We start from the raw sequence: 22,807 nt of genomic DNA, 5'->3' as shown, positions 1-22,807 counted from the left end.
GTTTCCAGTAACTTTGTTTTTGTTCCTGATTTACAGCATCCGCAGCTCTTTCGGTTTTCTTCTGATGGAATCCATAGTTTCTGTACTGGAGCAGAGGCACCATTTACAATACTTGTGACATGGGAATATGCCTATGTTTTGTATAAAGGTTGCCTCCATCTGATTTTATAAACTTTAGGTGATCAGGCACTGACACACAATAACATTTAAAGCAAGATCAAAATTTTTAACCTACTGACCTGTACTAATCATCATTTCAATGAATTAAATGGATCTGTTTATGACACAAACATTGCTCAGGTTTGAAAGATCGATTAGAGAACTTCTTATATTGATTGTCAGATATAAAGTTACACTAATGTTAATAATGTTGTGTATAAACTGCAGTCAAATAGAGTGGAATCTCATAAAGGCCCAAATCATGTGGGGGGATGGCAGGATTTCTGACAGAATCACACGAGAGAAGTTTTCCAAGGCCTATCTCGACACTGGGAGCTACACATAGCCAGGAAGCTGATCATGGTTATCATCTGTCTTCAGTCAAATCAAGCATGATAGTTTTTGTTAAGGTGGTCCTGGAACAGTAGGCAAAGGCAGCCTACAATACCAGTCCAGGGGCTTGGATGCGGTCAGTCAGCCACTCGGGTCGGTGAGAATTAAGATGTTGTCCAAATAGTAGGTGTGGAGCTGTGTGTCAGGTAGCTCATGTCATTTCCTACCCTACTTCCTATTTGCGATTTCTTTTTCTACCGTTCCTCCTGGAAAGAGAGAGAGGCTGGTATGAAAGTGGGTGGCACAGCTGTTGGTGCTGGTGCAGGTGGGAGGAGTCCTGAGCAAGTGAATAGGCAGCTCAGAGGCATGCAGAATGCATGATGTTAGGGTGGGTGACAGAGAGTGAAGGTAGATGTTGCAGGCTGTTGTGAGCGTGGTAGAGCATGAGCCTGGGTGGGAGGTGGGTGCAGTAGCGAAAATAGAATCTGGTGCTAATGTCAGAAGTCATGCAGGGCAGCTCTGGATTAACAGTGCTTGTCCAGATGCACAGCAGATTTTTAAAGATTGCACCAGTGCCAGGGATGCTGGTCTTTCCTGGGATATTTGGCAATAGTGAGTTGTTGTGGAAATACTGCTTGGGCAGATGGAGCTACAATTGGATGAGAGGGACATCATAAGTGTGGAATAAGTACTTGGGACAAAGGGAGAAAACTCTTTCAGGTTTGCAGCACAAATATCCTCCAACAAACAACACAATTAGTACTTCCAACGCTGCTACAATTCACAGGTATAAAGAAAGACAATAGGTGAAGTATATCTGACCGCATTGAAACTACAATAAGCCAATGAATTTGTATGTAAAATGAGTGTGTTATCTTTAAGTCCAACTTTGAACAAAAAGCTTTGTTATTACACTTTTAGCATCTACTCAAATTCTAGCACAGATGAGTCATTTTTGCGTATCTTACAATTCATGTTTAGACTTCACAGTTTGCACTTTGGAAGAGGTGAGTTTTTGTTTGCTGGTGCTGGCGATGAAAATTGATGAGTGAGAGTCTCCAGTTTTGTAATACTGAGCCTACTGAGTTAATATTACTGGGATAAAACTATTTCTGGTCTTCGTTGTTGTTTGAGCGTTGTATTGGCATCACAATGTTAGCAAAACCTACTGATGCTGTGTGGATCCCACATCATAACTGGCATAAAGCTAAGCTGTTGGAAGTATTTTCAAACAATGTGAGGGAGAGGTAACTCTTCCTTGGCACAGGTTACATGGAATTAATGGAAAATAACTCCATTCTCTTACCTTCTTTGACCTCATATACTGTTCCATTTCTTCAAGCCTTGTCTACAGGTAAACAATATAGTTCCAATGGTAATTACCCTGACATCTACCTTCTCCTTACTTGATTTGGCAGGTCCCATAGAATTCCTGTGCCATTCTATCCTGAACCAAGCCCCCCTCCTTTATCTGCAGCAATTATTGCTGTGTACAAACTTGTGGGGAAAAAAAAACTATTTCAGGGAACAGATTTCACTGGAGTCAAGGTTATCCAGATACTTTAACAAGGAGGTGGTCAAAGTTGTTGGAGATACATATCACAGAGCACTTGAAAGTAAATGAGGTTCATGTCATAGTGCCGCCATGGCACAGGAGGCGGCCTTTTCCGGAAGTTATATTAGGGTTAAGGTGAGAAATATTCAAGGGAAGAAAATAGTTAAAGAGATGTTGAAGCTGGATGGGAGGTTAAGAAAAGGAAGAAGGCACCTAAGGTTAACAGCTGGGTAGAGGAAGATGATAAAGTCGGATTGTGAGCTGTGGGAATAAGAACAGGTACAGAAAGACTAAAGGCCATGGAGGATGCATGGTGATGAAGTGGAGAAAGAGGCAAGAGAAGATTTTGAGGTTGGAAAAAGGAAAGAAAATTGAAGGCTGCCTTAGAACATCAGTGAGATCAGAAATAGTCAGCTGATCAAGAAGGGTAGGATAAAGTACAGAAAGCAAGTAGAAGAAAAATGTTAGAGGCAACAGGGAAATCAGAGGTGAGAGAGACTGAGAGAGTAGAAGAGTAGAAGGAATAAAAGAGAAAAATAGCAAAGTAAGAGGTGAAAACAAGTTAGTGAAAAAGAGAATATTTATAAATATGTGTACACCAAGGTACACAAATGCCAATCTTAGCAATATTCCCTTCCTTCCTATGAAACTGAGAATTAATTGATTGGAGATTCACAGATGCAGGCATATTATCATCAAGTAACATGCTTTATATCCACGTTGTATTCTGACAATATAAATTCCCTGCTTTATTGCATATCTTTGGGAGCAAAGTCAAAAACATTGAAAAAGCTTTAATTGTGCCTTAATTAAAGTGTTGCCAATTATGGGCTTGATAAAGCTACGATAATTTCAAAAATATCAGAAAAGAATAAATAATCTTACCTTACTTTCTCTCTATAAAAATGGTTCCATTCAAGAGATTGTCACTTTGATAAAGTGCATCCCCAAGCGCTCACTCATCTCCCAAATCCTCACTCATCTCCCAAACAGATGCATCGAGGCCCTGAAGACTGCCCATACACTGCAGCTCAGTTCAGCTTGAATTTTCAACCCACTGGTACAGAACTTTCGGTTCTGGAGGTAAAAACTCAGCACACTCCATTACCCCCTCAGCAATATATTGACCACATATCAGTGTGACAGAGAGGAGGCAGCATTTGTTATTCTTCACTCAAGAAAGCAGCCCAGGAATGTGGGTTGGATTTCTTTTGAAGCTTTGTTCATAGGACTTCATCACATGACAGAAGTGGAGTCCATTTTGTATATTTTGAAATAAATAGCAATGTTGATTCTTGATCATCACTTTATAAAACTTTCCAATCTGTGAGGCATCATTTATTGTTAATTTCCTTTCTGTATGCACCTTTCACTTATTTTAATTGTTTATGTAATTTTCAACTACATTTTAATTTCGTTCCATTGAAAGTGGGACCAGCTGGGGACTCCAGCACTTCTTTACAAAAGACATTTTACATGAATAGAGAATGTCCACCATAGATAGATAGCACAGTGATGTGTGTTCATTAAAATACACATACAAAACATATCTTTTAAAGCTCTGCTTTTCAAAAAAAAGATAGCTCTTCTATTACAAAACTTTACATTCAATTCATCTTTTTTAAAAAAAATCACTTGTAAATAAATGATATATGTAGGTGTGTGAGTTTATTTTGAGTTTAGCTTCTGTCTCCCCAGTGCTGATTTCTGCTATTGAAAGATGTTGCAATGTGAAAACATTTCCTGATTTGCTAACTAAATGGCAAGATATCAAGGACCTCTATTACAGAATACATGATTAGTTCAATCCCTTGAGCAAACGGTCAGAATGGTGACTGGTTTTGTGTTTTATTGATTTGATTGTAGTGATTAATGATCCCAGAGGGAAGTGGTGTCTGGATTGCAAGAGACAGATTTGAGTGATTGGAATTTCAATTCACCCAAAGTGATGAAAATCTCTTTCCTTTGTTAGTTTGCTTAGGCTGTATATCAAAACTATTAAAAGAGCTCTTCATTATCAATGGAAAGGAAGCCTGATAATAGATTGAGACTCTATATGTTTTAGATGCATTTTTTTCCAATGATTCTCAGTTATAGAAAACTAAGCTTCCTTATAAGAAGTGAGGAAATGCAACTTTAATTTTCAAAACACTAAAATATTTAAATGTAATGCTTTCTGAAAATAACTGTTGTTATAAAAAAAAGGTCAAATCCCGCAATTATAATGCAGAAGCTGAATTTGTCCTGAAATTGGCTGATGATCCATTTGCTAGTATAAATGATCTAAAAAGCAAACTTGGCTCTGAATTAACACTACTTAAACTTTGCCTCCCTCAAAAATATGTTTCATGCTAAGAGTGATGTAAAAGAATACTACAAGCTAGTGGTAGATTCACAACATATTGGCTACCTACTGACACGTTTTACCTTAGAATTTCCCTCAACAGTTTTCCAGCTGATCTGAGGAATATGTTGGGAAGGAGAGATTGGGGATAAGCTTGACTTCAATGCCCCTTCTTCTGAAAAATGAGCCTCGAGGCATAAAATGTGCCCATTTATTTTTGGAGAGGGGCATATGCAAAACATATTGAAATAAATGAAACCCGGGGCTAATTTATATGCTAATAGCTCCAGTAGCCCAGCCATGTATGGAAGGACAGAGCCAGCCAAGTGAAAAGTGAGCCTTAAATTGTTACAAGGCAAGACTTCAAAAATTCTTCAAAAATGAGCATGCCTCATAGAGCTTTTAACCAAGTGGAGGATGACAGCTCTGCAGTACTGGCAAAACCATTGGGACTGGTAGTCATTTGTGCCCATTCTTAGTTGCCTTTGAGAAGCTGGTAGTGTGCTGCCTTCTTAAAATGCAACAATCTTTGCGCTGTAGAAACATCACAGTGCTGTTAGGAAAAGAGTTTCATGATTTTGACACAGCACGAGTGAAAGAATAGTGATAAGGTTCCAAGTTATCATGGTGTGTGGTTTGAAATGGAACTTGGAAGCAGTGTTGTACCCATGTAAGTGCTACCTTGTTCTTTTAGGTGGTAATGAAATTGGAAGATGCTGTGTAAAACATCTTGATGAGTTTTTTTAGATGGCACAAACTGTGCATTGATGGAGGAACTGAATGTTGACAGGGTAGGAGAGGTTGCTAATCAAGCAGGTACTTTATCCTGGATGGTTTTGAGTTTCTTGAATGGTTTGGAACTGCACCCATCCATAATATATGATGAGGTGGCATAACAGCTGAAAGGGGAGTGGAATAGGTGATGGGTAGTAATAGACATTAAACTGGCATAGATGTATGAGCATCCATGCAGGGGGAATTAGGTTAAATGTGTGCAAAATGAGACTGTGTGAGAGGTAAGTACCAGAGGAATGTTTTATAATTCTCCATTTTGGAGAGATAAGGATCTCTTTGAATCTGGTCTCATGATGCTTTTTGTTGAGGAAAGGTACTTGCTGGGAGAAGTAAGCATGCCTCAAATATGCATGAACTCATTGAGACTTATAAAGTTGTCAAAAAACTGTGCACTTAAAAAAAAAGTGTTTGGAATTTGAGAGTGCCTGGTTATACAAAACAATAAAAGATTTTGCTGTATGACTAATTTTCCAAACTATAATTTTCACAATGCAGTGTCAATTATTGGACAGCTCCACCCATTTACTGATTGGAAATGTTTATTGCTCAGGTTTCCTCCCACAGTCCAAAGATGTGCCGGCTAGGTGGATTGGCCATGCTAAATTGGCCATAGTGTTCAGGGGTGTGGGTTATAGGGATGGGTCTGGGTGGGATGCTCCAAGGGTTGGTGTGGACTTGTTGGGCCGAAGGGAGTGTTTCCACACTGTAGGGATTCTATGAAGTCCAGTGCCCAAATAAAGGCAAAAAATGGCGAGATGTTGAGTGACATGTTTAAGAACAAAAGGCTTTAACAATTTCAGCAACATGTTTGCTTCCAGTAGTGAATGATTATTTAAATGAAAGGTTAGTTTTCATATATAATTTTTTCTTGCTATTTCATTGCATTTTAATAGAAGCATTTTTTTTCAGTAATGACATAACCAATAGACTGGCGGTGTCATGATTCCTTCTGATTAAAGCCAAAGTTGGTTAATAAATTGGTTGAAATAGAGACAGAAGGGTAAAGGCTAGTGGGTGAGACATATAGCTTGGAAGTAGGGTGTCACAAGAGATATGAGGGGCCTCGGGGGTAGGTAGATGAGCAGAGCGTGGCGTTATATGTGTGAGAGGTCTTGGGTATGGGTACAGGAGCAAAGGTAGGCATAAGGGGTATGTGAGGCCATGGAATGGCTGTAGAAGCATAAGGAGTAAGGGGGCAAGAAATGGACATATGATCCTTCTCCTACTTTACACTTTTCCATCCCAACGCAGTCTTAATGCATACAGAAATATTCTTCCTGTGTTGCTAAGCACATGGTGTTTTTGATCTGGTAAGCGGAACACCATCTTCCAGTGAGATGTCATGTTGGTGGAACAACACCACCATATTATTGGCTGTGTTCGTTGTATCTTATCAGACTATCCTGATCACTTGCTGAGAGAGAATCTGTAGCAGTTCATCTTTGCTGCTCTCATTTCTAAGGCTAATGGGTGAGAAGTAAATCTGTCTCACTCAGTTTTGGTGGTGTTATTTCCAGCTGTCCTTTGACACTCTAGGGTTGGAAATATTAGAACTTGTTGCCCTTATTCCAACTTGTCATCTGCCTAGTTAGCAGACTGCTTTAGGCTGGTGTCCTGTAACATTCAACCTAAACGTCCATTGCATCCATGAATCTATCCACCTGGAATACTTGAAATACAATTGGTTCCTGATTAATTACTTACTAGTTCTTTACAGACAACACAGCTATACATAAATAGGCATGAACAGAAACATAATTCCCAGAAGATGGGAGGAAAAAGTAAGCTTCTGAAATCAAGCAGGCAAGATAGGAAGGGGTTGAGAATGTGAACTTTAGCAAAGTTGACCAATGTAAATGGATATAGTACCACAAGCCTGGGTTCGATTCCACCCTCCGGCGACTGTCTGTGTGGAGTTTGCACATTCTCCCCATGTCTGCGTGAGTTTCCTCCAGGTGCTCAGGTTTCCTCCCACAGTCCAAAGATGTGCAGGCTGGGTGGATTGGCCATGCTAAATTGGCCACAGTGTTCAGGGGTGTGGGTTATAGGGGGATGGGTCTGGGTGGGATGCTCCAAGGGTCGGCGTGGACTTGTTGGGCCGAAGGGAGTGTTTCCACACTGTAGGGATTCTATGAAGTCCAGTGCCCAAATAAAGGCAAAAAATGGCAAGGTTTTTGACATCTTCTCGTGCCTTCTCCTCTGTCTGTCTTTGCTACCAGTCTCCTGCAGAGCATTCCTCAGACCAATGGAATAGCTACTCCACTTAACCTCTCAGTGAGCATCTCCTCATATCTCCAAGCAGGCAGTCACCACTGACTATCACTCTCACTATGTTGCCATTTCATAGCCACAGTCACCCTACACAAATGTTGTCATTCCATCCTCTGAATGCATTCTATTTCTCATGCTCATAGCTGATTCTCTTTCATTGCGGGGGTGGAGAAACAGGGCATTGGGGTGGCCCTCCTGTCACAGGCAACCAGCTTGCTGCAGAAGACAGCATTCTGGAAGTGAATAGTATATTCAAACAAGTGGCCATTGGTGATGGAGAGATGGGAGATCTCCCAGAAACCTATTGATAAAACTAGATCTTACATTCCCTTATGGCAAACAACAATCACTCAAGTTGGCTTGATGTCAGCAGTCGCTGAATTATGATCATTTGCACAATAATGACTTTGAATACTTCTACCCTGACAATTTTAATACATGTTTTTTTGTTCTCAGATCCTTCAGACATCATGCAGGCCCTGGGTGGATGAAGACTCCTCGGAGGAGGTCATTCACTCTGAGGAAGCACAGTCACATCAATCATGCACACCCTACATAAGCTCTAAGCGGGGCCTCCAAGGCAGGTGTTTGGGTTGTCATATGGTCAACTGCATATCATAATGAGTGGGTTTGAGATGAGATAAGTGGTGGAGGGATCTATTGAGGGCTGCAACCTCAGCTGGGCCTTAGAGATCGGTGCTAGAACATGAATGAGATTCTGTCACATTTTCCAAAGATACTTCATGTGATTGGAGAGAGTCACGAAGTCATAGAATAGGTCACTTATGTTAAACTAGCAGAAAGTGACATAGAGGCTCAAAGCTGAGAAAGTTTCACAAGGCTCATGGAGGCAGTGAAATCTGTGAGATTTGAGGTGGTTTAGGAAGGGTCAGTTGAATCTAGTAGGGCTGAGGATTAGAAGTGTATCAGAAAGGGTCAGGGCCAGAATTAGGCCAGTAGCCATGAAATAATACAAGAAAAATCTAGGAAGTGTGACAAAAAAAATGTCAGGCCAAAGCCAGATTCAACCTAAACGTCCATTGCATCCATGAATCTATCCACCTGGAACACTTACAAATACAGAGATATATTTTACAAATACAATTGGTTCCTGATTAATTACTTCCTAGTTAAGATATACTGTCATGATAAAATTGCAAGCAAATCAGAGAAGTTTTCAAGTATTCCAGGAGAAACTGAGGATGAGGCCTCATTTAGAGGAAGAGCCACAGGGGGCAATGGCAGTAGCTAAACAAGTTAAGGGAAAATTGATTCCCTACAGAATGGGAAAAGAGAATAAAAGAAATATTACCAACATTGGATACCACTGCCAGAGGCTGCCAGGGACAACCTAGTGAGTTAAACACAGAGATAATCCATTGGGAGACCAAACAAACAGCACCAAGTTTGAAACTTCAGCCTGTCAAATCTGGCTGATGCAGAGATAAATGAGGATGAATAGGCAGCTGCACGTCCAGACACCTTGCAGGAGCCTAATCATCATCCATCCATCAACCTCTTTGAGTTCAAATTTGTACATATACCTGAAAGCGGTACTTGGATTATAGTAAAGAGTTAAAATTGGGGAAAATAGCACAGACGTTTTCAGTGAAATGTGGTAGCTACATGATTTAAAAAGTAATTAAATTTTTTTTTGCCTTCTCATACTTACTGGGTACATCATTTGTGAAGTGGATGTAATTGGTGACCCTGAAAAAGATGGCATCAGTCACTTGGTAAGGCCTTTTAAGTCAGTAAAGATGTAGGAACAGCAGTAGATCATTCAGCCCATCAACTGTTCATCACTATTCAATGAGATCATGGCTGATCTGATAATCTTCAACTTTACTTTCCTACCTTTTCCAGTAAGCCTTGGTTCCCCTACAGTTTAATATAATTAAAAACCCAGCCTCTCCAGCCATCTGTGGCAAAAAGTTCCACAGATTCATTACCCTCTGAGAGAAGAAATTCCTCCTCAACTCTGTCTTAGCTGGGCACCATTTACTCTGAAATTAATCACTCTGGTCTAAGACTTTCCCACAAGGGGGAACAACCTATAAGAATCTTATATTTTACAATAAGGTTATTTCTCACTCTTCTAAACTCCAATGAGTACAGGCCCAACCTACTCAATCTCTCCTAGTTAGAACATCTTCCATGCCCAGAATCAACCTAGTGGTGCTTCTCTGGATAGCCTTTAATGCCAGTACATCATTCCTTTAACAATGGGACTAAAACTGTTTGCTGTATTCTAGATGTGGTAAGTCTTCCCTATTTTTATATCCCAAATCTCTTTGAAATAAAGGCCAACATTTCTCACCTTGTTCCTTAGCATATTGTGACATTTTACAGACAATGTCAGAGTGAAAACCTTTTGTGCTGTAGTGATCTTGACTATCATTAGGAATGATGTTTTTCTGGTCTACTTGGAAAGATGTCTTATACCAGGAGGCCTCAGATGTGAGCATGATCTGCAGTGGAACTCTCAGCCTCCTGAAGCATTTTTGCTCACATGTGCAGAAAATGATCCTCTGCTTGTAAACCTTGTGTTAGGCAATCATCTTCTGTGAGCTAGAGCTCTTTATTCATCTCCTTCAGCAGCACCTTCCAAACCTGCAAACTGTATCACCTAAATGGACCTGTGGTTTTGGGGAACTTTTTGCTACTGTGGCTTATCATCCTCCTTATTAGAGTTGCATAAGTTACTGAGAAGACTGATGGCCATGAAACTGAAAGGCATGAAACATCAAAGTAGGTAAAATAATCTTCAAAATTAGGAAATCACCCCTAAAGAAGTGAAAGCACACTCTCAGAACAAGTAGCATGTGCAAATGCCTTCCAGTTGTACAGAGAAGCGGTTGCCATGGCTCTGTATTTAAAGATCTGTTTAAAAACTGGCAAATTGCCTTGGATCCATCATCCCTCCCGTTCTTACCTTGTTGAAGTTGCTGAGTTTCAGACAGAATAGCAAACTAGTACACTTACATTTAAATCCGGAACCCAGAGTTAAGGCTTCATTGGATTTACCTTTTGTATATTTAAAACTCGTTAATGCCACTATATTTTCTCATTTGCTGAGAAAGCAATCCAGTAAAATGTAGAATCGGCCGGTTACCATTTAGTTGCACCTTTTTTGTTTGCTGCTTTCACATCCTCTCGCAAAACAAAAGCTCCCCGCCCACAATCTCCCCAAAGGGAAAAAAGAACAATGTTACAGGTTAGTAATCCCACTTCTCTGTTTATTTGGCAGCGGTTGGCACATTTACTTGAAGACACGAACTTACTGCACTATTGTACCTAATGCATTAAATCAGTGTAACACATCATTAAGGCATTTAATATGTACACACAGAAGGGCAGGATACGTGCCCTCTCCTCACCTCAGTGCTGAATGGGAGTAGTGCCACATGTGTATCCTGTACTCACTTATTTACATGGAGGTAGCTGACCTGATTATCTTTGTTAGAACTGAAAATCCTGGAGTGGGATGGAAGTAAGCATTGTGAAATATTCACTTTTTTTGTTATAGTTGTAACAGAATCACAGTGGTATACTTACCTTGTGATGGGCAAAGAGATTTCTTGTTCAATTTCTGCCATGTCTCTTCTGTGAGCTAACTTTCATACATGTGCTCTGTCAGTTGCTGGGGCGTATTTTCAGTCTGAAACATAAGATTTTACAGTTTAATTGTGCAAGACTTTTTTTTTTCAATTGAAGTCTTTACCCCTTGTTCTTGTGGAAGTGTTTTAATAGTAGTGATGTCTTAGGATGAAGACCACTCAGGAAATGAAAATCTGTATTGAATCATATTGTGACCATGAAATTCATGTAAAACATTGCTGTGAATTGAATTCTGGCACTGGCAGTATATGGATTAATCATTCATTCGAATAGCTGGATTTGGTCTAACAGATTCACTGATTTGAGCAATGGGCCTATTTTGATTTCTTGATAATTACAAACAGCGTACTGCAGACCACTTGGGTATACAAATCATAAAATGCTAAGCTGAACTAACAGTGACTGGAGGCAGGAATATTGACCTGGTCCTGTGCTCCCATAATTTGATTAACCCTAGGTGCTTTCTGAACATGCCCTCTAGGAATTGCTGTATTACTTAGCACACTCTGTCTTTGTTTTGCATTGCAATTATGGTCACATAAAATCATTACCAACCCTCATAGAATATTGAACATGATGAACTTTGTCTCTGAGAAGCCATGCGATCTTATTGGTTGAATTGCTTGTCACTGGCTACTGCAAATTGATTTTATTTTTAAAAAAAATCAGACTCAAAAACTGAATTTTTATTGGACTGAGGAGGTGATAGTGGAAATGTGCATGCCAGCAATTTCTTGCTACCGGCGAGTATGCCAAGCTGTCAGTTTATTCTCATCGCCTGTGTATTTTCATGACAACTGCTTCAGAAGGTAGAGAGTGGTGGGAGTTAGCTGGTAGTGAGGGCTTTCTGCTCATCTTAAAATAGGTCACCAACTAGACCAATTAAAGTGTCTATCAATATGGCAGTTATCAGGCTGCAGGCCATCTCTTGAAGGAGCTTCTCCTTCACAATGATGACCTAGCAGCTGTGAATACTTTCTGTTTTTATCTTTATATGTAGGCAATCCACTTAATTGGCTGTCAGGGTTTCTCTGCTCCTGTTTCCTGATTCCCAGTTAGCACTTCAAACTGATGGTGAGGTCAGGACACAGAAGCAAAAATGCAGCCCAAAATCAGAAAGCACAATTGCTGGAGTTTTCATAAGGGGTCTCCCAAACACTCATCATAACAACAGTAGACTCATTTATACAGCTTTTCTAGGATTTCTAATCTATCTTCTTCATTTTCTCTCATGATGGTAGATCAGATGTTCAGTCGCATTGAAATAAGTGGGATAGAGATTGGCTCCATCTCTTTCATCATGCTGAACTGGTGGAGTAATTTTTAAAATATTTTTTATATTTTGAGTTTCACTCTCCAGGTACTTACTGCATGAGAATTATGCCTGATTTCCTAATTTTGCTGTGACTTTGGCATTTTATTTTTAACAAAGCATCAGTAAGCAGCCTTAGCTACTGTATTCAAATAATGTCTTCCATTTCCCTGGGGTACACCTAAGCTCTTGCTAGAACTTCTCACCATTCATTACTGGAGTTTTATCCACAAAAATTCTGACAGATAATTAATGTCTCAATGCATTTATTTTAGAAGAAGAAAATAAATGCACCGTTTTCTTGTTAGTTAGTGTAATTTAATTTTAGTGATTTGGCACAGTTATTCCTCTCATGCAAGAAGACAAAAGCTTATGGTTTCTTTTCAAAACATCACATTGAAACCTGATGATATTGAGATATCATTCCATTACTATTACTAAGTGAATCCCATTGGTTGTTTTTAAATGAACTAAAAATCAGTGATTGCGCATCTTTCAAATATATCAAAATTGGAGACATGATTTTGCATAAATTCTTATAGTTGAGATGAAGGAGTGATCATACTTGCTTCAAGGCAGAGTGAAAGAAATTCTCCTTAATTCTCCTCTTAGTCTTCCCACTCTTATTTTAAATCTATGTGCCCTAGTTAATGATCTTCCACAAGTAGTAAAAAATGGTTTTCTATCTGCCCTATCTATGCCCCTCAGATCTTTTACAAGTCTATCAGCCCCTTCTCAACTTTTTGGTGTTCCAAGAAAAACAACCCCAACCTGACAATCTTTCCTCTTAGTCCAGACCCTCCAGTCCAGGCAACATCGTGGCAAATCTCATCTGTACCTTCCCTCGTGCAGTCACATCCTTCCTGTAATTTTGTGACCAGAACTGCATGCAGTACTCCAGTTTTGGCCTAACCAGCAATTTATACAGTTCCAGCAGAACCTCCTTGGTCTTCTGTTTTTTTGCCCTGGTTGATAAAGGAAAGCATGCTAAATCTCATCTTAACTATCTTATCTGTCTGCCCTGCTAAATTCAAGGATCTGTTGGTATGAACATCAATCTCCCTCTGACCTTCAGTACTTTCCAGAGTCCTTCCTATCATAGTCTAACCCCTTGCCTTGTCAACCCACCCAGGTTCAGTACCTCTCAATTGTCTGTGCTGGTTTCCATTTGCCACTGCTTTGCCTACCTGACCAGTCTGTTGCTATCCTCTTGTAGTTATGGCTATCCTCATTATTTACCAGCCTACCAATTTTTGTGTTGTCTGTGAATATCTCGACATTGGCATCAATTATCCAGCCTGTCAAGAGAAACCTGGTAGACTGGTGGGCGGGCAATTTGGAGGTATCTATGCCCCTTGGAAGCCCACCCATCCAAAGTATTTAACCTACCATGTTGTCTTGCACTGCACACCCTGGTCCTCCATTCTCCTTACTTGGGGGGACGCGATGGCCGGTGGTATTACAGCTGGACTGTTAATCCAGAGAGCCAGATAATGTTCTGGGACCTGAGTTTGAATCCCGCCATGGCAGATGGTGGAATTTGAATTCAATACATATCTGGAATTAAGAATCTAATGATGACTGTGAATCCATTGTCGATTGTTGGACAACCCCATCTGGTTCACTAATGTCCTTTAGGGAAGGACACTGCCATCCTTGCCTGGTCTGGCCTACATGTGATTCCAGACCCACAGCAATGTGGTTGACTCTTAACTGCCCTCTGGGCAATTAGGGATGGGCAATAAATGCTGGCCTAGCCAGCAACGCCCTCATCCCGTGAATGAATAAGAAATAAACATGCTGCCTTGCCCTGACCATACTCCAAAGCTACCTTCAAGTCAGAGTCCATTTCAACACACATTTGGGCCACACTGGGAAATGAATGAATGACAGTCATTTGCAACTTCCTATGATAAAGTAGTTGCTTCATGTCCCTCTTTATTCGATTTTAAGTTTCTCGACCTCATGTCTAGGGTGACTAACATATTGAGTTTCTATAAGTGTCCAGACAATAGTAACTGATGATTCCATGAATGATCTCTTGTTTATTCTTGTTTATGCTAAACTTTCTTTGTTCATCTGATGTTTTCCAATTCCCTATCCCTTTGGATTTCAAGTCTTTTTAATTCCATTTCCTTTTGCTTTTCTTTTTCCTCCCTTTCCATTACTCTCCATTTTTGTGTTATCTTCCTTTGACTTCTGGTCTCTTCATTTCTCCTCCAAGTCCAGTTTCTCCATTGTTAACTCTATCTGATCTAATTGCAGCTGTGGCATCCCATGTTCAAGCTTCCTTTCTTCAAATTCTCGATGTTGTTTAGTCACTTCAAGCATTTCAATGTTACAAGATTCTGCTTTTACTTCTAAACTCAATTAATCTGCTAACAGTCTCAGTTTAGCTCTAATCAAAGTGTTTAAACAGTCCACTGTTATGTCTTCCATTTCCAAAAAGCAGTTAGCTCTGTTAAAAACCATTTTCAAATTCCTGTGCAACAAATTTCATCACAACACAACTGCTTAATGCCCAGGACCACTCCTTAGCTATTCATAGCCTCTGATTTGCTGTTGTAGCTACTGCATTTATATAGAAAGTCCAGTTGAGTTTCTGATCAATGGTAACTCCCAAGATGTTGATAATGAGGGATTCAGTAACATCATTGAATGTCAAGGTGTGGTAATTGGTTTGTCTCTTATTGGACAGTCTGTCCAAATCCTCCTGAAGCTACTTTACATTTTCCTTCAGGCACACATTGATACTTAGCTTTGTATCATCGATAAATTTGGAAATATTATCTTTGATCATACCTGCAGATTATTGATGCTTATTGTGAACAGCTGGGGTCTAAATACTGCTCCTTATGGTACCCCCTATTTATAGCTTGCCAATGTTAAAATGACCTACTTTCTGTTTTGTGTTAACCAATCCTTTATTCATGCCAGTACATCACCACCTATCTCGTGTGCTTCAGTTTTTCAAACCATTCTTCTGAAAATCCAAGTGAAATCACCTGACAAAGGGGCTACACTCAGAAAGCTTGTGATTTAAAAAACCTATTGGACTATAGCCTGGTGTCATCTGATGTCTAATTTTATTCATAACATCTTCAAAAACTCCAACTCGTCAAACATGTTTTCCCATTCACAAATATACCCTGACTATGCCAATCAGATCATGACCAACAAAGCATTTATATATTCCATCCTCTATAATAGATTCTATCATTTCCTTACTGTTGCTGTAAGGCTGACACATTGCTTGCCTCCTTTTGGAATAATGGGGAGATGACATTTGCTAACTTTCAAACTGCAGGAATCGTATATAGAATCTATAGCATTTTGGAAGATTTACCACTGCATCAACTTTCTGTACAGCCACCTCCTTCACTACTTTGGGATACTCCAGCGAATTTATTGAATTTCAGCCCGGTTATTTTCTCCCATACAATCTTCTTACTGAAGCTAATTTCCGACAACTCCTCAATCTCCTTAACCACTTGGATCTGTACATCTGGAAGATTTCTGAAGCTGCCTTGATGCCTATACTTTGAGAATACTCATTATCCTGTTCTGTGTTAAGGCCCAGATGCCTTGTAAGAATTGACACTGGAAGATGAGGGCTACCCTGTGCAACCATAGCTGATACCTCCATTATGCAATCCCCTGACTGAAGCTGAGTGTAGATCCAAAAGCAGCCCATTCTTCAACCAAGGTCATTATAGAACAGGCAATAGGCCTTGATGTTTGGATCAGTTTGTAGGGGTCTTGCTGTATAATTAAGACCGGAATGTGTCACAGAATTCGAGCATGCTCAGATCTGCAAAACTGGAGCAGACAAAGAGGGAATGTGATGGAAGAACATCACCGAAAACAGTATACAGTAGTGCATTATAAGGCATAACAAACCAGACAGGAACTAATTGATGGCTGTTTCCAATAAATGTGAGCTGGATGCAGTGATCTTTCATTGACTGTAAAGATGTTGTTGTTCAAAAGGCAAATAGTTCCTGACTGTTCCCAAAAGTTAATGCAGCTTTCTTTTTGGTAGTTTTTCTTCACATTTTATATTGTTGAATACAAATGAACATTTTCAACCATTTGGAGGCTTTGCAATAGCTAATGTTCCCATGTTATACAATGACAAGATTTTATCCTGGGTGTTAGAGAAAAAGAATCTCTCCTTTATGTGGTCTTCTAAGATGGTATGGCGCTAAAGACATGTGACCTATGTACCTTGATTCCTATGGTTAGGTGATGATGTAAAATAGCAATACATCTCTAAATGTGAACTTGTATTTGCAATAAAGTCCCACCCATTTGCCCTCAGAAGCTTCTCTTTTTCATTCCTTTCCCACTTTGTACATTGTGAAGGACAACACCTGGCTGGCAATGCTTGACCTGGTACACAACTGGGGGTTAAACATGGAGCCATTGAGTCACAGAAGTAGATAGTGCTTTGCCATTGCTGAGTAGACGCGGTGCAAGTAGGATGACATAGAGGCATGGTACATCAATAATAAGGCAGCCATTAAGAATCGCATTAGATAACTCACTAGGCTTCATGGAGTGAGACCCTAAAATAAACTCCCCAGGATTGACTCTTAACCCATTTTTGGATAAATTCAGCCACTTGTGTTAAGTTTATTGATAGATGAATAAGTGCAACATGTTTCAACCTCTATCATTAGTTCTCTGATCAAATTTAATGAGGGTAAGTAATATTTTCTGGCAGCATTTGCACTTGGTTATCATATGTGCAGATTTGCAAAACGTCTGTCAAATTTGAGTTCGCTTGTGCTTCATAAGCTTGTTTTTTTTAAAATGTATTATTTTCTATAAGATTGGCTTCAGCATTTTTTGTCAATATTGTGAAAGTCTGGGGGAGGTCATCCCTCACTAATTTGATCGAGTATTTTGAGGGGTGACGAAGATGATTGATGAGGGAAAAGTGGTTGATGGTATTTACATGGACTTCAGTAAAGCCTTTGACAAGGTCCCTCATGGCAGACTGGTACTGGTGAAGTCACATGGTATCGGGGTGAGCTGGCAAGATGGATACAGAACTGGCTTAGTCAGAGGAGACAAAGGGTAGTGGTGGAAGGATGCTTTTCGGAATGGAGGTCTGTGACTAGTGTGTTCCACAGGAATCAGTGCTGGGACCTCTGCTGTTCATGATCTACATAAATGATTTGGAGGAAAATGTAGCTGGTCTAATTAGTAAGTTTGCAGATGATACAAAGGTTGGTAGAGTTGTGGATAGTGAGGAAGATTTTCAAAGAATACAGCAGGATATAGATCAGCTGGAGACATGGGCAGAAAAGTGGCAGATGGAGTTTAATCCGGACATCTGTGAGGTGATGCATTTTGGAAGGTCAAGTACAGGTAGAAATTATACAGTGAATGGAAGAATCCTTAGAAGTATTGATATGCAGGGGGATCTGAGTGTGTAGGTCCACAGTTCACTGAAGATGGCAGCACAGGTAGATAAAGTAGTAAAAAAGGCCTATGGCATGCTTGCCTTCATTGGAAGGGGCACTGAGTATACGGATAGGCAAGTTATGCTGCAGCTTTATAGAAGTTTCGTTAGGCCACACTTGGAATATTGTGTACAGTTCTGGACACGACACCACCAGAAGGATGTGGAAGCTTTGAAGAGGGTACAGAAAAGGTTTACCAGGATGTTGCCGGGTAAGGGGGATTTTACCAATGAAGAATGGTTGGATAGACTGGGTTTGTTTTCACTGGAACACAGGAGGTTGAGGGGCAACCTGCTAGAAGTTTATAAGATGGCATGGGTATAGTGGAAAGTATGAGGCTTTTCCCAGGGTGGAGGGGTCAAAACTAGGGGACACCGTGCAAAGTTTCAAAGTGCAAGGGGGCAAGTTTGAAAGAGATGTGCAAGGCACGTTTTCCACACAAAGGGTGGGGAGTGCCTGGAACACGCTGCTACAGGAGGTGCTGGAAGCAGACACAACAGTAGCATTCAAGAAGCACCTGGACAAATACATGAATAGGAAGGGAATAGAGGGATGTGGATCCAATAAGTGAAGACAGTTTTAATATGGAAAGGCAAAATGTGTCGGCGCATGCTTGGAGGTCCAACGGGCCTGTTCCTGTGCTGTACTGTTCTTTGTAGTTCATTTCAGAGCACAATGATAAGTGACATGATCAATTGTTATTGAGAGGTAGTATTAAAGGGGTTAAAGGAGATAGGAGAGCACATAACTGATGCTCTAAGCACAATCGTTCAGAGTTCCCTGGATTCAGGAGTTATACCTCTGGATTGGTCATTCCATTGTTTAAGAAGGGTGGCAAAGGGAAACCCGAGAATTACAGACCAGTTATGTGGTGCAGAAATTGTTGGAGTCTATAACCAAGAATAGGGTAACTGATCAATTCGAAAAATTTCACTGATTCAGTGAGAGTCAGTATGGATTCATAAAAGGTAGGTCATGCCTGACAAACCTCATGGAGCTTTTTGAAGAGGTGACAAAGATAGTGGACGGCAGAAAGTCAGGAAATTATGTTTATATGGACTTCCAGAAGGCTTTTGATGAAGTTCCACACAAGAGATTGTTAGCTGAGGTGGAAGCCCTCGGAACTGAGGGCAAATTACTGACGCGAATAAGAAATTAGCAGAAAACAGTGAGTTGGAATAATTGGTAAGTTCCCAAATTGGTAGGACATGATTAGTGATGTCTCACAGGGATCAGCGTTGTGTCTTCAACTATTCACAATATTCATTGATGACTTGGATTATGGTAAAAAATCAAATCTCCAAATTTGCTGATGACACAAAATTGGGCAGCATTGTAGACAGTGTTGAGGACAGCATAAAATTACAACAGGATACTGATAGATTAGGTGAATGGGCAAAGCTGTGCAGATGGATTTTAATATGAAAGTGTGAGGTTATCTATTTCAGGCTGAAAAAGGGTAGATCAGGCGTAGTTTTTAAGAAAGCACCAATTTAAATTCAATGGGTATCAAATGAGATATGGGTGTTCAGGTTCATAGCTCTTTCAAATACCACAAACAGCTGCAGAAAATAGTCATGAGGGCTAATGGAATGCCGGTCTTCATATCTAAAGGGCTGGAGTACAGGGATGCAGAAGTTATGCAGTGTTATACAAAACCCTAGTTAGACTCCACTTAGAGTATTGTTAGCAGATCTGGGCACTACACATTAGGAAGTATGTCTGGTGCAAGCTAAATACAGGCTTACAAGGATGATACCTATACTTAGTTATGAGGAGGGAATAGACAAATTAGGCCTTTATTCTCTAGAATTTAAAGGTTAAGAGGTGATCTAATCTGGTCTTCAGGATATTAACTGGGAAACACAGGGTAGATAAAAATAAACTATTTCCGCTGGTCAAAGATTCTAGAATCAGGGAGCATAATAATAATTAGGCTCAGGGCATTCAGGAGAGATGTTAGAAAGCACTTCTACATGTAAAGAGAAGGGGAGGTCTTCCAAACGGCAGTCAATGCTAATTCAATTGTTAAATCTAAATCTGGGATAGACAAATTTTTATTAAGATAGGATAACAAAGAATAGAGGCCCAAGCCAGGCATATGGAGTTAGGCCACAGATCAGCAATGATCATATTGAATGGTGGAACAGGCTAGAGGAGCTGAATGGCCTACTGTCGTTCCTATTATTCAATGTATGACATTGATTAGGTAATTTCAAATATCCATCAGGCCATTATAAACAAAAAGCTGGCTTCTTAAATCACTTGAGGACCCTGATGACACACAGTTACATTATCAGGAGGTTTCAGTGAGCAGATATTGAGATTCCATGCTTAGATATGAAAGCATAGAATCTCAACTTAAAGTGGCAACAGATTGAGAATTTGGGTAGGAGAAGGTCATTTTTCATTAACCTAGGACAACTTGAAACTTTTCGTTCTTGCAGTCTTTCTTGCTCATGTCCAGAATAACCTACATTTGTGCAGCAGAAAGGATACATCAGACCAAACCAGGTCAGCTTTGAAAGTTTATGATTAGCCATGTTTAGCTTCAATATTTACTGTTTTCGAAAGTGGAATAGACAGTCTTCTCACCGTGATAGTGAAATATTTTGGTGTTAGTTTCTTAAATACTAAATTAATATGATGTAATTGATTTATATAAATTTACTTTTACATTGAAAAGCTGAGGAAAAAGCAGTTCAAATTTTAATGCCATCTGATAGTGAGTTCTCCAATTGCACTAAAATACATTTTTCTAACTTCAGTCTTATACTAATTTTACACCCTTTCGACACCTCTTTGAGTCTGCTGTTTCATACTACTTTACTCAAAGAAAATTTCATAAGAAAATACGGAATCTCTGTAGTTCAAGTGATATGATGTGATAACACTCAAATTGACATAACTTGAATTAGTCATTGACTCTGCTTGGTGCTGTCTACAGAAGGTCTTTCAATGTCAGAAAATATCTTGGTCTTAAGGTAAAATTGATAGGCCCAATTTTGGCTTTGCACTTCCTGTTGAAAGGGTAGAAAGCAATCCGTGGTTCTGTTAAAGAATTTTTATTCACTCCTTGAACTATAGCCTCATTATTTAATCTGTGATCTGAATCCATCCATACTCCAGCCATGTTATAGAAGAAGCAAGCACACTGAAAATGCTGCAGTGAATTCACATGTGATATGTAGTTATATGTAATTGTATGCGGCAAATTGGCACTTTGTTATTTCATTTCATAAGGCATTCACAAAATTAATCTCCCACAGCTCAGAGGAGAATGTTGCCCCCAAATACAATAGTGCTCGCGTTAACTGTGCAGAGAGATTGATACTATTATTTATTTCGAGCAACATAATTTTACCTCACATGGTTTAAGATCATCAAAGCTTGCATTGAATGTGGACTATTGGAATGATATTTTCTAGCTACATATTTAGTAGGCATTTTATATCAATAATTTGAGTGTTGTTTCAGTATTTTAAATGTTAAATTTTCTTTGTCAATTATTTGCAAAACAGCATTTATCTAACGATCATTTGACAATGTAATCACTGTGGGCACTGTTCATGATTTATTTTGCATTTTATCCAGATTTGATTTTTTTTAATCTCCAGCTAAAATGGTACTTGCTTGATATATTTTATAAAATAAGTGAAAATCCTTATCTTCCGTAAACAGAACCTCCTTAAAGTGTGCAAACTTTGTGAAGTTGACATGGTTAACTCAAGCAATTGGTGCATAATCACACATTCATTTTGATTTACTTTGTAGGCATGTTTCACTAAAGGGAAAATTTGCAGTAAGGCATATGCTGCTCAGATGTATTGCAGAAGCAAAAGGGAGATAATCTTGCAGCTCAGCTCATTGAAAATTGGTTCAGTTCTATTAAATTTATTCAAATGCTCTGAGAAAATAACCTGAACCACTTATAAACAAAAAAAAAACAAAAATTATGAAAGCGACAGCCAAAGCTGTTTATATTCAACACTAATTTTTGATTAAGTATTAATGATGTTTCTCTTTCTTATTCGTTTAGGGCCAGGTTCCATGCGAGACTCAGGCACCGGATTAGCAGGCATCACCATATCACTGTGGCTGCTAGCAGCAACTCTAGTCTGTCTAATTTACAAGTGTTAATAATATGAAAACTGACCGCAAGAAAAGAGGAGACTATTTGTATTTCAACACAGTGCGTTCCACTGCACAAAAAAAGTATTGCTAGAAAAGCTTTTAGAATAGAAACAAAAGGTCGAGGATGTATTAGATACAAAATGATCAACATTTGCTCATGAATTTCAAATATTGTGTAAAAAGAAATTCTTTCTGCTGTCATATTTGCTAATGTTTACATTCACGCAGGTCTAACCCTTTGTTTTGGGTCTGAATGATGACATTTAATCAATGCAAAACAGAACCCTGTATTTGTTGGTGCCAAGTGATCCATCCACCATATCAAAATTATAAATCACTGGAGTAATATTGAGGGTGATGAATGACATGGGAGCTCATTGTTAAATGTATTGATTATGAATCACCCACAATATTTAGGCACAGGCATTGATGCACAACAGCCTGGATCAAAGGGTAAATTCTCAATGAATTTAATCAATTTGCTCAATGTGAATTGGATGATACCCTGTTCTTCAATAAACTGCAAACTAAAATTGTAAAGGTACAAAACATTTCTTTTGTGTTAGTAGTCAAACTGAAAATACCATTATAATACTAATATATTCTGATCAGATCACAAAAATATCTGAACATTACTCTTTAAATGAATAATACTTGATCTAAATTCATGAACAGGCTAAAACATTGGGGAAAAAATACAACTTTTTTTTTTAAACCTCCTGATTTCCATTTATTACAGGTAGATCATCCAATTGGTCTTTTTCTCCCCCCACCAAGGATCTCGAAAGGAATTAGCTGATCTGGCCTGTTAT

General features: G+C 39.3%; 1 protein-coding gene across 1 annotated transcript in view; it reads left to right on the top strand.

Moving 5' to 3' along the window:
• The window catches only part of LOC109919904 (limbic system associated membrane protein), a 724,553-nt gene extending 702,040 nt beyond the window's left edge, over positions 1-22,513 (top strand). The window contains exon 9 of the mRNA XM_048602931.1: positions 21,901-22,513. Within this exon, the coding sequence (XP_048458888.1) occupies positions 21,901-22,001 (101 nt within the window). The 3' untranslated portion in view covers positions 22,002-22,513. The remainder of the gene's footprint in view (positions 1-21,900) is intronic.
• Positions 22,514-22,807: the final 294 nt, after the last annotated feature.

Source organism: Rhincodon typus, chromosome 11 (assembly GCF_021869965.1).
Source record: "Rhincodon typus isolate 14 chromosome 11, sRhiTyp1.1, whole genome shotgun sequence".
Taxonomy (NCBI): Eukaryota; Metazoa; Chordata; class Chondrichthyes; order Orectolobiformes; family Rhincodontidae; genus Rhincodon; species Rhincodon typus.
The sequence above is the reverse complement of the archived record's forward strand: the minus strand, read 5'-3'. Positions and strand labels throughout refer to the sequence as shown.